This window comes from Chelonia mydas, chromosome 14, assembly GCF_015237465.2.
Source record: "Chelonia mydas isolate rCheMyd1 chromosome 14, rCheMyd1.pri.v2, whole genome shotgun sequence".
In the NCBI taxonomy this organism is placed as follows: Eukaryota; Metazoa; Chordata; order Testudines; family Cheloniidae; genus Chelonia; species Chelonia mydas.
In genome coordinates, this window is record NC_051254.2 from 35,128,853 (window position 1) to 35,142,896 (window position 14,044).

The 14,044-nt window shown below is 46.7% G+C and overlaps 1 protein-coding gene across 1 annotated transcript in view; it reads right to left on the reverse strand.

The window, feature by feature from the left end:
• LOC119567689 (tripartite motif-containing protein 15-like) overlaps positions 1-12,655 on the reverse strand; it is a 25,265-nt gene extending 12,610 nt beyond the window's left edge. The window contains exons 1-3 of the mRNA XM_043528528.1: positions 12,571-12,655; positions 10,930-11,025; positions 8,917-9,147 (exon numbers count right to left, since the gene is read on the reverse strand). Coding sequence (XP_043384463.1) covers positions 8,917-9,147; positions 10,930-10,974 — 276 coding nt within the window. The 5' untranslated portion in view covers positions 10,975-11,025; positions 12,571-12,655. The remainder of the gene's footprint in view (positions 1-8,916; positions 9,148-10,929; positions 11,026-12,570) is intronic.
• Between the last annotated feature and the right edge of the window lie 1,389 nt (positions 12,656-14,044).

Consider the following 14,044-nt stretch of genomic DNA (forward strand, 5'->3'; position numbering starts at 1 on the left):
TCCATGAAGAAGATGGTGATAGACTCTGGATCCTGGATCCTGGTCTCTGAAAGGCTGCATAAAGAGGTCACTTCAGAGACTCCAGCTTTTATTATACCTGTTTTTGAGGAAGCACAACCTTTCTCACAAGATTCACAGAAGGTAAAGGATGATGTATATTGTCATGAATAATGTGTAACAGAGATATTGTGTTTCTGTGAGACACACCCTGAACAGACAGTTTTAGACATATGTAGAACACCCTGGGTTTACTCAGTCAGCCCTAGCCAGAGCTAGATGGCAGGAATTTGTGAGGATTTATGAGAATTTCTGCCTCCCCAGTCATTCACTGCACAAAAGCCACATATGCAGTAGGAGGAACAAACCTTAAAATAGGAAATCTTCAATGAGGTATCTAGCTAGCTAACTCTCTGTCTGCCCATCTGTCGCTATCTATCCTTCCCTCCACAATCTAGCTTTATTTCTGCCTGTCTATCTGGCAGTGTCCCTGTCTCTCCTTCATCTATCTATCTACCTATCTATCTAACTTCATTACTTTGCCATCAGAGTGATTTCTAAGTTACAGAAGATAAAAGAAACCCTAAAACACATGAGTTTACAGTTCAATATGACTGCAAAAAATGTAGTGTCTTGCAGATATGAAGAAGAAATAGGCAAGTATTAAAATGAATATTGCATTGTATTTGATATTTGCATGGCTAGTCATTCTGTTAAAACTCCCTAAACAAAGACATAGAATAGCAAACCTACAACTACTATTGTACTGCTTAATTCAAAATTCACATACAAATTCATCACTAACTAAGGTATCAGTAAAAAATGCAGATATGTGTGTGACAAGAAGGTAGAATAATGAATCACAGAACTGAAGGGCTGGAAAGGATCTTTAGAGAACACCAAGTCCAGCCTCCTGTGCTGACCATCTAGACCATCTCTGACAGGTGTTTGTCTAAGCTGCTTTTAAAAAAGTCAAATAATGGGGATTCCACAACCTGCCTTGTAACCTGTTCTGGGGCTTCCCTATCCTTAGGTTAGAAAGTTTTTCTATTGTCTAAACTAAATCCGCCTTGCTGCAGATAAAGCTGATTGCTTCTTGTGAGACCCTCAGTGGACATAAAGAACAAGTGATCACTGTCCTCTTTGTAACAACCTCTTACATGTTTGAAGGCTCATCAGGTTCCCCCTCCGTTTTTTCTTCTCTAGACTAAATATGCCCGGTTCTTTCCACCTTGCTTCATAGGTCGGGTTTTCTAAACCTTTTATCATTTTGTTGCGCACTTCTAGATTCTCTCCAATTTGTCCACATATTTCTTATTGTGTGATTGCCAAAACTGAACCTAGTCCTCCAGCTGAGGGCTTCTCGGTGAGCTTATGCTCAAATAAATTTGTTTTTGTTAAAAGAAGAGGAGTACTTGTGGCAACTTAGAGACTAACAAAGTAACCCCCTCCCCACAAAGGTATCTGTTTCATGTCATATTTCAAAAGCTATTATTACTACTTTTTAAAAATTACTTTTCTTGCTAGAACCCATGGCAGACACAAAGGAGAGAAATCAAACATCCATCACAGGATTTATCCTCCTGGACTTTGGGAATCTCCATGAACTGAAAATTCTTCTCTTCCCACTGTTTCTGGCGATCTACATTGTGACAGTGGCTGGGAACATCCTCGTTGTTGCACTAGTTGTGTCCGATCAGCACCTTCACACCCCCATGTACTTCTTCCTGGGGAACTTGTCCTGCTTGGAGACCTGCTACACCTCCACCATCCTGCCCAGGATGCTGGCCAGTCTCCTGACTGGGGACAGATCCATTTCTGTTCCTGGCTGCCTGGTACAATTTGATATCTTTGGTTCTCTGTTAGCTGCAGAATGTTGTCTCTTATCAGTGATGTCTTACGATCGATATTTAGCCATATGCAAACCACTGCATTATGCAGCCCGCATGAATAGTAGATTTTCCTTCCAGCTAGCAGCTGGGTCTTGGCTAAGTGGGTCTGTAGTCAGCATCATCACAGCATGTTGGCTATCACAATTAATTTTCTGTGGCCCCAATGAAATTGACCATTTCCTTTGTGATTACACCCCATTGATAAAACTGTCCTGCAGTGACACCAGCTTGATGGTTCTTGTGATTTCCCCTGTCTGCTTCATATTCATTCTTCCCCCATTTCTGTTAACCCTGGTATCTTACGTGGCTATCATCAGCACTGTCCTGAGAATCTCTTCCAGCACTGGGAGGCAAAAGGCTTTTTCCACCTGCTCCTCTCATCTCATCGTGGTGACAATTTTCTATGGGACCCTATTCGTTGTCTACATGCTCCCAGACACTGCTGTACTGCGAGACCTGAACAAAGTGTCCTCCATCTTCTACACCATCCTGACTCCCATGGTCAATCCCCTTATCTACAGCCTGAGAAACAAGGAGGTCAAGGAGGCCCTGAGAAAAGCTCTAAGTAAGACTATGGCTTTTATAACCAATCACAAACTTTTTTTCTCAACATTTATTGTAAGTTGCAATAAAATGGATATAATGGGAGCTCATCAAGTGGTGTAATATAGCAAACCATAGCACACGTGGGAGCCCTGAATTATTCGAGCTGTTCTATTACCTACAGTGAGACTCCTGGTGTGCACAAGGGCCAATTTATAAGTAATGATTGCAGCGCCAGGTATACGCTGACTCATAAGGTGTGGTCTGGATGGACCTGGATCTGCCTGGGGTAAAGTGAGCTAAAAGAGCTGCACTGCGAGATGGGCAGAGCATGTCCAGCCCACCCTGAACTGAACTCCACTGATGTCAGTGGAGACTTAAGGGGTTTGTTCATGATGAAGTTTCCTACAGTGCAGCATGTCTACGTGAGGTATACGATGTTTGCAGTGTTGTTTTAGCTGTGTTTTTCCCCAGGATATTAGAGAGACAAGGTAGGTGAGGTGATATCGTTTATTGGTCCGGCATCTGCTGGTGAAAGAGACAAGCTTTTGAATTTACAAAGAGGTCTTCTTGAGATCGGGGACAGGTACTCGGCATGTCACAGCTGCATACAAATGTGGAACAGATAAGGCATTAACAGGTTGCAAGAGGCTATTCAAGGTGAAGTGGGCAGTTAACAGCTCTCCAGTCATAGGACAAAAAGGGTTAGGGTATGTCTACACTTACTATTTAAAGGGCAAAAAGTCCCTTTTTTGCGCTAAAACTGCTGGACTGTCTACACTTGTTAATGACTTTTTGCAGTGAAACTCAGAAGTTTCCCTGCAAAAAAACCCCCCACCTTCACGAGAGGCATACAGCTCTGCCCGCTGTTCTTTTTGCACTGCTGTGAAAGTGAAGACACATTCTAGCAGTGTAAATACCTTTTGGCCTCCGGAGAATATCCCACAGTTCTAAAAGCGACCATTCTGGCCAGCATCTCTGCCGCTCTGATGCACGGACGTCCACCCCCCCCCACCCCGTAAGCCCCGAGAAGTTTGAAGCGCCCTTTCCCTTTGATTGTAGATGTGGTGGGGAAAGCAGCCAGACAGCAGGAGGTTTTTAAAAAAAAATGCCACGGAAGAAACAAGGAAGTAATGGGTCTCCTGAGACATGAAGCAGGGCAGCATGGGCACTGAGCAAGGACACACACTCCCCCTTCCCACAAGACCTATTGGGAGAGCTGCACTCTGGGATAGCTGCCCTACAGCGCTGCTCTCATCGGGGATGGAAGTGCTGGTTGTGTAAACACTCTCTGACGCCTGAGGAATTGAGTGAGTACACAAACCAGTGCTTTACTTTCACCGGTCCCCTATCACCAGTGAAACTTACAGCGTTACAACTTACAGGTTACAACTTAATAATTAAGGCCATGATTTTTGCTGTGTAGCAGATTTATGAATTTAAGTATCCTGAAACAATTACAACCCATACTCACTGGGGACCACATCCTGAGTGATATCTTTCCCGAACCCCTTCCTCTGGCCTTCAAACACATCCCTGCAACCTCTCCAACCTCAGTATCAGAAGCAAGCTCCCCACAGACCAGGAGCCACCAACTCAAAGCAGCACTAACCCCTGCCATAACAACAGATGAAAAACCTGCCAACATATCTCCACTGCCACGATAGTCAACACCCCTCACAACACACATTTCCAGATCCATGGACCCTACACATGCCTATCACAACATGTGACTCACCTCAGCTGGTAGGCTTTCTCAGAGCTCAACCACATACCAAATGGCGGGGAGAGGAGAAGGCCTCTCTTATAAACTTTAGCCCACCGCTTAGGGCACTCACCAAGAATATGGGAGACCCCCAGTTCAATTTCCCCCTCTGCCTGAGAGGAAGAAGGGATTTGAACATTGGTTTTCTACATTTTAGATACATGCTCTAACCATTGGGGAAAAGATAGGCTTGAAGGATTAGATTTGTATCTCTAAATGTCCCGTACACATCAATTTTACAGTACACACACAAAATAATGAAAAAAATATTTCCGTTGCTAAGAATAGAAATTTACAGATAAGAAAGTAAGAAAAATGCTGCTTGAGAATTTATTAGAGTTTGCTTTAAGGACATTTGCCTTATATATTTTGACACGTGATGCTGTCAGCGTGTGTTGTAATGGTTGTAAAGCTTTAGCTTTTAAAAACCAACATCTCCTGTCATTAAATAATTATTGTCTGAGGAGCTCTGTTGTGTGACTCACCCTCACAATTTCCCACACCTCTGATTGTTTAAATCAATAAAAATCTGAAAAAAACAATACTTAAAACTCATAATTTTGCGCACCTGTGAAACTGCAAATTGATAAAAATAGAAAAAATGCTTAAAAGTACACACTGATATTATACGCTGAAATTATAAAAAAATAAAAATTGAATTCTGCCAAGCCTAACTAAAGGATATCCAAACGGGGTGCTCTTCCAGTCTCTCCTGTTGAAGCTGTTGTACTGTATATAAACAATTCAATATGCACTGGTCCTCATAGTGAGCAAAAGTGACTCTGTATCCCAGTGGTCAGGTCAGTCATTGGAGAGATGGAAGATCCTTGTTCTAATTCCTTCTCCTGATCAACCAGAGGCCCTGCCCCTGCAACGCCTCTTCCCCAAGGCCCTGCCCCCGCACTGCCTCTTCTCCGAGGCCCTGGCCCCACACCGCCTCTTCCCCCAAGGCCACACCCTCATGCTGTGCCTTCCCCCGAGGCCCCGCTCCGGCGCCACCTCTTCTCCTGAAGGCCCCGCACCTTGCTCGCTCTTCTCTGCTGCCTCCCGCCTCTCACTTGCCCTTAAGGCCAGTAAAAAGTGATGGGGCCATGGCCCCCTGGCTCCCCCTATTGCAGCACCCCTGTGTCCCTCTGGCCATTTTGTGTAGAGTTATGTGTGTTCAGAACCTGCGTACTGGACAAGGTTTCGCAGGTGAGATAAGCTGGGTGAAACCCATCTTCACAGGTTTGTAGATCATGCTGGATCTTCCAGAGACACATGCCCAGAGGCACAATGTAAGACACTTTGGGAATGTTTACAGTGCACATTTAGGTGCCTAGGTCCAGATTTTTAAAGGTATTTTTAAAGGTAGGGATTTCAATGGGTGTTAGGTGCTCAGAGGCTTTTGAAAATCCCACTAGGCACCGCAATACCTTTAAGAATCTGGCCAGAAGTAAGTTTAGGTGCCTAAAGAGTTAACTGGAAGCAGAGCGAGTGTTTGTGGATTGCAGTGGTGCCTAAAACTCCCTAAATCTAGTCTTGGGGTGCCCGAGTCCCTTTGTGGATCTGAGCCTGGGTCACCAGAGGTCACTGGAGTCTTCTTCATTCATTGAAGCCGGAATCCACTCATATACTATGAACTTTAGTTCCTTTTCACCTGGTCTGCTACTACCAGACCTATTGATTGAGACCTTGACAGAATGGCTCTGAGATATTCGTGTGTTACTCCAGTTACACATTGATCGAAACTCCTGAAATCAAAGCTATTGTGCTGACATAAAGCAGGGTGCTGAATCATGGTTAGTATGTTGAAAGTTCAGTCAGAATATCAAGTGTTAATCTTCACATGGCTAGATAGTTATCATTTTCCCCATTTTGTAATCAGGAAGATCAAACAGAAAATTATTCTTATTTAGCATTTCTAGAACACCACAAATGGTTGCGTGGGAATTTAACGTACAAATAAAGAAAAAAATATTTTGCCCCCAAATCACGTTGTGCTAACTACTCTGATTTTGTATGATTAATTATTATTATTATTATTGTTGCTGTTACTATTGTTTCTTTTTATTTTAAATTCATATAAGGACATTTTATTAAATGTTAAAAACATGACAATACATCAAATTACCAGCCAGCCATGCAGATAGATAGACCCCAGTCTCACCCACTGACTGGCACGCAGCTCCCAATGTCCACTGGGCACCCAGCTCCCTGCGTCTCCTGGGAAATTCCCAGCCCAGGAGCCTCCCCCCAGCAGGATATTTTCCAAATGACAAAATTTGGAAACTGCTTTCAAAAGTGCGGGGGAAAAGGCCCTACTTCTTGACCTTCCTCTAAGTTTTGCCATTTAGAAAATAAAAATTAAGGGCTAAAAATATTACTGTCAGAGATAACGCATACTGTCACTTTTAAAGACAGTGTTAGGTGGAAATAGACAAAATATTTCATGAAAATTTTCAACAACATTTTCATTTCAAAAATCAATAGTCATGACGTATTTGACTAAAATGATTCGGTTTTGATTTTTCAGTTTTGTTTTCTTTTGTTGGTTTTTTACTACTGTCCCCTTTTAATCATTTTTTACTTTCTCCCCTTTTTCTAGAGAGAAATTAAAGAGAGGAAGAGAAAAGGGGGAAGAATAGGAAAACCCAAAGACTATATTAATTATATTTTGATTTTATGTTTTTTGTTTTTATGCTCCAAAAATTCTCAGAAATGTATTAGAATATTTTCACTTTATTTTCTAATTTCAGTAAAAAGCCACCTTATTTTAAAATCCTCATGCCAGTTAAGAAATATTTATGATACATAATGTTTTCAACATGTTTGAAAATGTTTTTCTCCCCTTCACACCATGCCTCAGTGACCCCTGTGTAGCCCCGTCCTCTTCATTCTCTGCCCCCACTCAACTCTGCTGAAAACCATCCTTTAATTTTTTTTTTACATTCATGTTGTCTTCATTCATTATATACAGGTATAATTGATTTGATATTCATTAACAGTGTTTTTTAAGGATGTCACTGCCAGAAGTAGCTTCTAGCTATTGTCTTTGAGCCGCATTTGTTAGGAGATCTTACAGGAGTATAAATAGTCATAATTCATTTTGGATCTGAAAATCCAATTTTGATACACATGGAGGGTACATCTTTTCAGGAAAAATAGCCCCTTTTTAGCTATTTTTCACAATAGAACTTTCTCTTTAGTACATCAACTTTGAAAATATAGAACTGCTTGGGAAAGAAAAAAAAGCAAAAATTTTGTTTGAAAAGTTACACAAATATTTTTCAGAGTAGCAGCCGTGTTAGTCTGTATTCGCAAAAAGAAAAGGAGTACTCCTTTTCTTTTTACAAATATTTTTGTTTTCCTCATATTGTAAAAATCTCATAACTGCTTCTTTCTTTCTTTGAAAAAAGGAGGAAATGTAGAAAAATTTAAAAACTAAATATATTTAGGAAAGAAACTTGCTTGTTTTCCTTGAAAATAAAAATCTGGAAAATATATGAAAGCATTTTGTAATATTATTTTAGATTGCCAGTGAAAAGGACACTACAACAAATGTAAGAAAAAATGTTTCCCTCCTCTATTTATAATTGCACTTTTATATCATGATTAGCAGAAAAGGCCACCAAAGACAAATTTAGTTTAACCTGTGAAGTCACAGACAGAAATAGAAATATTATATAACAAAATTAAAACCAATTAATTTTTATAACAATATCTCAGTGTTATTAAACCACGCTGATATGAAGTCACATGACAAATGTGGATAAGTGGTATATATGTGTCAAGGTTCCTTCCCCACTCTGAACTCTTGGGTTCAGATGTGGGGACCTGCATGAAAAACCCCCTAAGCTTATTTTTACCAGCTTAGGTTAAAACTTCCCCAAGGTACAAACTATTTTACCTTTTGCCCTTGGACTTTATTGCTGCCACCAACAAGCGTCTAACAAATATATAACAGGGAAAGAGCCCACTTGGAAACGTCTTTACGCCCAAAATCCTCCCCAAACCCTACACCCCCTTACCTGGGGAAGGCTTGATAAAAATCCTCACCAATTTGCATAGGTGAACACAGACCCAAACCCTTGGATCTTAAGAACAATGAAAAAGCAATCAGGTTCTTAAAAGAAGAATTTTAATTGAAGAAAAAGTAAAAGAATCACCTCTGTAAAATCAGGATGGTAAATACCTTACAGGGTAATCAGATTCAAAACATAGAGAATCCCTCTAGGCAAAACCTTAAGTTACAAAAAGACACAAAAACAGGAATATACATTCCATTCAGCACAGCTTATTTTCTCAGCCATTTAAACAAAACAGAATCTAACGCATATCTAGCTAGATTCCTTACGAAGTTCTAAGACTCCATTCCTTTTCTGTTCCTGGCAAAACCAACACACAGACAGAGAGAGCCTTTGTTTCTCCCCCCTCCAGCTTTGAAAGTATCTTGTCTCCTCATTGGTCATTTTGGTCAGGGTGCCAGCGAGGTTATCCTAGCTTCTTAACCCTTTTCAGGTGAAAGGGTTTTTCCTCTGGCCAGCAGGGATTTTAAAGGTGTTTACCCTTCCCTTTATATTTATGACACCCAGGTTCTCTGAACAATGAAACAAATAACAATACTAATGGTTAGAAACAGAAAAAAATTATATTTGAGCTGCATAACCTGTGAGTTCTACTCTGGCATTTGACTCCTGGACTCCAAGGCTCTTCCGTCTCAAGGATCCAGTATCTCACCTGCAAGAATTCACTCGCTGGCTGCTGGCACTTCCCCTCTAGCTCACTGATCATGTCATTTAGACAGGAAAGCTCCTCCAAGAGTTTGGCAATGTTCTCATCCCTTCTCTTCTCAATCTCCTTGTCCAGCTCTTCCAGCCGGGCCAGCAGGAGTGGCTCTTGTTCCTCCAGGAACTGCCACAGCTGCTCAGATTCAGACAGAATCTTCAGCCTCTTGGTTTCTACCTGCTCCTGTAACAAGGAAGGGAAAGGGCAGGGCAGGGCCCACAGAGTGAGTCACCTGGGGCCAGATCTTCAGCTGGTTTAACTTCATGAGTGTCAAGGCAGCTCTGCCAGTTCAGGCCAGCTCCAGATGAGAACCTGGGTGCTCAATGGGGGTGGGGGACGGAGCGGGTATTTTATGGCAACCTTAAATAGTGCTTGAGGGAAACTTTCCCATAAAAACATAAGAATGGCCAGATTGGGTCAGACCAAAGGTCCATCGAGCCCAGTATCCTGTCTTCCAACAGTGGCCAGTGCCAGGTGCCCCAGAGGGAATGAATAGAACAGGGGATCATCAAGTGATCCATCCCCTGTCGCCCATTCCCAGCTTCTGGCAAACAGAGGTGAGGGGCACCATCCCTGCCCATCCTGGCTAAGAGCCATTGATGGACCTGTCCTCCAGGAACTTTTCTAGTTCCCAGTATTGTTTGGGGGAAGATTTTCCTACAGTTCCCTGCTGGCTGTAATCTGACTGGTGTGTCTATGTGCCTGACACGAGAGTCTGTGACATTCCAGGTATGTCCCTAAAGGAGCAGTTAAGACAGGACCCTGAGGTTATGTCCACCCAGCAAAGAAAAACCTGCAGCTGACCTGTGCCAGCTGACTCGGGCTTGTGGGGCTCGGGCTGCAGCATAGGCACCGAATCCGTGGGTGCTCAATACCCACCAGCAGCCCCGTCGATCAGCTCCTCCTCCTCTCACCCAGCGCCTCTCATGCACCAGTGATCAGTGGCATGCAGGACACGCTGGGGCAGGGTGGGGGAGGCGGAACGAGGGTGAGGTACACTCGGGGGAGGGGGTGGAACAGGGCAGAGCCTTGGGGGAACGGATGAAGTGAGGGCGGGGCATTGGGCAGAGCGGGGGTCAAGCACCCCCGGGGAAACCACAAAGTCAGCGCCACTGGGCTGCGGGGCTGTTTCATTGCTCTGTAGGCTTCTGGGCTCTGGCTGGAGCCCAAGCTTGGGATCCTTCACTTCTCAGGGTCCCAGATGCCTCCACTTCTCAGGGTCCTAGACCCCTACAGCCTGAGCCCTGCGAACCTGAGTCAGCTGGCACAGGCCAGCCACGGGTGTCTAGTTGCTGTGTAGACATACTCTGGATGACATTGGGAGTGAGAGAGGCTGGGGCAAGCAAACAAATGAAAAAGAATGAAACAAAAGAGAACTCAACAGACAGCTTAACCCTCTAATACATTAACTCTGGAAATCCTGATAGTCGCTCCCAGAGATGCCCAAACACGTAGACATCTAGGGGTGCAAATAACCCAGAAATTCCCAGCCCATCCAAACACAGACACACAGGCCCAGACTGAGCCTGGACTCAGCAGGGATGAAGGGAGAACAGGCTCTTTCTGGATCTCCTGGGGAAGGCCACACAAGCTGCCTTGTGCCCCTGGAGCAGATGTGATGCTCCTGGCTGCTCAGGAGAGGGAAAGGAGGCGGCCAGGCCATGACCTCATGCCTGGTGCTAGCCAGCCCAGGATCATGCACTGCATCTCTCCCCCTTCACATATCAGAGTCCAGGGGCATTTTCATCAGCCCAAGTGCAGGACACATAGTGTCTGCCACAATCCAGCCGTCACAGACCGGACATCCCCAAAGGGGAACATAGAAACACAGGATCTCACTCAGTGACACATGGTCAAAGTATGAGACACAGCCTCTCCCATCCTCCACATTACCAGAGTGATACGCACTCTGGGAGGGGCACGCACCTACATGTCCTTGCTGGATAATAATAACCTGATACCTACCAGATGCTCCCAGATTCTTGCCTCTTTGGTCAGTTTCAATCCCATCAGCTTTTCTCTCTCTTCCTTCAGAGTCTGTAATTGGATCTGGAGTTTTTCCTGGCAAGGAAATAATGTTGGGTGTTCAACGTTTTTTCCCTTCTTTGGATAGCGGCGTAGGGAGAATCCAGTCCCTACAAACTATAACCCGGCTGCACGGATATGACTGTATTTGTTTAAACGCTTTGCACCTGATTTAACTCAAAAGGAGAAAATGATTCCACAGCCATGCATAGTTGGCCACCAGGTTTGTCTCCTCCAATTGATTGGATTGTTTTACCAGTTACTGATGTTACAATCTTGGACCTCTGTATAGTCCTTAGCCCCCTGGTCTCTGAGACATCCGCATGTTTGGGAACCAAGAAGTGAGTGATTCCCGTGTCAGGAATAAAAGGAGTGACACAGACAAAGGAAAAGAATGGCCATTGTTCAGCAAAACACTGAAACACATGCTTTCATTAGATCAGTGGTCTCCAACCTTTTTACGCACAAGATCGCTTTTTGAATCTAAGATCAACCCAGGATCTACCCAGCCCCTTCCCCGAGGCCCCACGCTGCTCACTCCATTCCCCCTCCCTTCGTCGCTCGCTCTCCCCCGCCCTCACTCATTTTCACTGGGCTGGGGCAGAGGGTTGGAGTGTGGGAGGGGGTGCAGGTGCTGGGCTGGGGCTGAGGGGTTTGGAGTGTGGGAGGAGGCTCTAGGTTGAGACTGGATTTGGGGGTTGGGGTGCAGGAAGAGGTGCAAGGTGGCTCCCAGTCAGCAGCGCACCAGGTCTAAGGGAGACTCCCTGCCTGCCCTGATCCCATACCGCTCTGGGAAGTAGCTGGCATGTCTCTGTGGCCTGGGGCGGGGGTGGGGGGGTAGAGAGGCAGGTGACTTCTTGCGCTGCCGATTGCCCCCCGACCCTCCCGTGCCAACTCCGCGGCTCCCATTGGCTGGGAACTGCGGCCAAGCAGGGGCAGCCGTTGCAGGCGCGGGCAGCACACAGAGGCCCGCTGCCCCCTCCCCCCAGGGGCCGCAGAGACATGCCAGCCCCTTCTGGGAGCGGCGTGAGGCCAGGGCAGGCAGGGAGCCTGCTTAGACCCGCTGCACTGCTGGACTTTTAGCAGCCAGAGATCGCGGTCGACTGGCAGAGGCTCCAGGATCGACCAGTCGATTGTGATCTACCAGTTGGTGACCATTGCGTTAGATCCAGGGAACAGTTCCATTGTCTTCAGTCAGATAACTCACGCTCTTAAAGTTAAGCTCATGTCTAAGCGTTTTGCTGAATCGGGCCCTGTATTAGCTCCGTCCGTTTTATTCAGCTCCTGGGCAATGTCATTTTGAACAGAACTATTAGGTAGCAAACGTTCAGCATCACTTTGATCCAGACGTTATTCGGCAAGAGGTTGAGAGCAGAGATCATTAACATAAGTGTGTCATTTCCTGTCTTCTTAATGCTATGTGTGTGTGTATATATATATACAGGAAATGAGGCATTCAGATTAAACTGGCAAGAAACCTAAATATATGCAAGTCTAGAAATTCACAGTGGAAGATCCCATTCTATGTGATGCTTTACTTATTTAAACTCCTGCCTGTTACAATACGCTAGGCTTCCCTACCTTGTACTCCTGGGCAGCCTCCTCTATGGGAACCACGGTATGAGATCTGTGAGCCTGGGACTCTCGGCAGATCACACAGATGGGGGCTTGATCAGTGATGAGCTGCCAAAATCTTAACAACCGGTTCCCTATAAAAAGTTCTGATTTAAGGGATGTGCCCCAGTATATATTTTTTGTACCAACAGGGTTACCATACGTCCGTATTTTCCCGGGAGGAATTTTTAAAATTTAAAAATTCCTCCCGGACAGCGATTTAAGAACCAAAAAGCCTGACCTGTCCAGGAAAATACGGATGTATGTTAATCCTCCCTAAAGTTCTTTTTTTAAAAAGATGGGCCTGAACTAGAAATGAGCTTCGCTTCACATGTGTGGGTCCCCACCACTCCCTGGGGGTGTGCTAGGGTGACCAGATGTCCCAATTTTATAGGGACAGTCCCGATTTTGGGGTCTTTTTCTTACATAGGCTCCTATTACCCACCCACCCCCTGTCCTGATTTTTCACACTTGCTGTCTGGTCACCCTAGGGTGCACATGTGTGGGTCCCAGCTGCTCTCTGCCCCCCTTATTGAAGCAGGTGTGCAGGGTTACTGCCCTGGGAACTGCAGGGCACCAGTGGACGTGGGGCCAGCTGCAGACAGGGGCATGGGGCAGGGCTAGCTGGAAGCAGGGGGTGCGGGGCTGGCTGCAGGCAGGGCAAGGGTTGCGGAGCTGGCTGCAGGCAGGAGGGTCCAGGCTTGGCTGGAGGCAAGGGGGTGTGGGGCTGGCTGGAAATAGGGCAGGGGCTGACTGGAGGTAGGGGCTGGCTGCAGGCAGGGCAGGGGGGTGTGGGGCTGGCTGGAGACAGGGAGTGTGGGGCTGGCTGGCTTCGGGCAGGGCTGCAGGGGGATGCAGCAGGGGTTGGCTGGAGACGGGAGGTGTGGGGCTAGCTAGCTTCGGGCAGTGGGGTGTGTGCAGCAGGGGTTGGCTGGAGACAGGGCAGGGGCTGGCTGCGGGCAGGAGGTGCAGGGGTGGCTGGAGGCAGGGGCTGGCTGGAGACAGGCACTGGCTGCGGGCAGGGCAGGAGGTGCGGGAGTGGCTGGAGGCAGGGGCTGGCTGGAGACAGGCGCTGGCTGCGGGCAAGGCAGGGGGTGCGGGGGTCACTGGAGGCAGGCGCTGGCTGGAGACAGGCACTGGCTGCGGGCAGGGCAGGGGGTGCAGGGGTGGCTGGCTGCGGGCAGGGCAGCGGGTGCGGGGGTGGCTGGAGGCAGGCGCTGGCTGCGGGCAGGGCAGGGGCTGGAGGCAGGGCAGGGGGTGCGGGGGTGGCTGGCTGCGGGCAGGGCAGGGGGTGCGGCAGGCGTTGGCTGCGGGCAGGGCAAGGGGTGCGGCGGTGGCTGGAGGCAGGCGCTGGCTGCGGGCAGGGCAGGGGCTGGAGGCAGGGCAGGGGGTGCGGGGGTGGCTGGCTGCGGGCAGGGCAGGGGGTGCGGCGGTGGCTGGA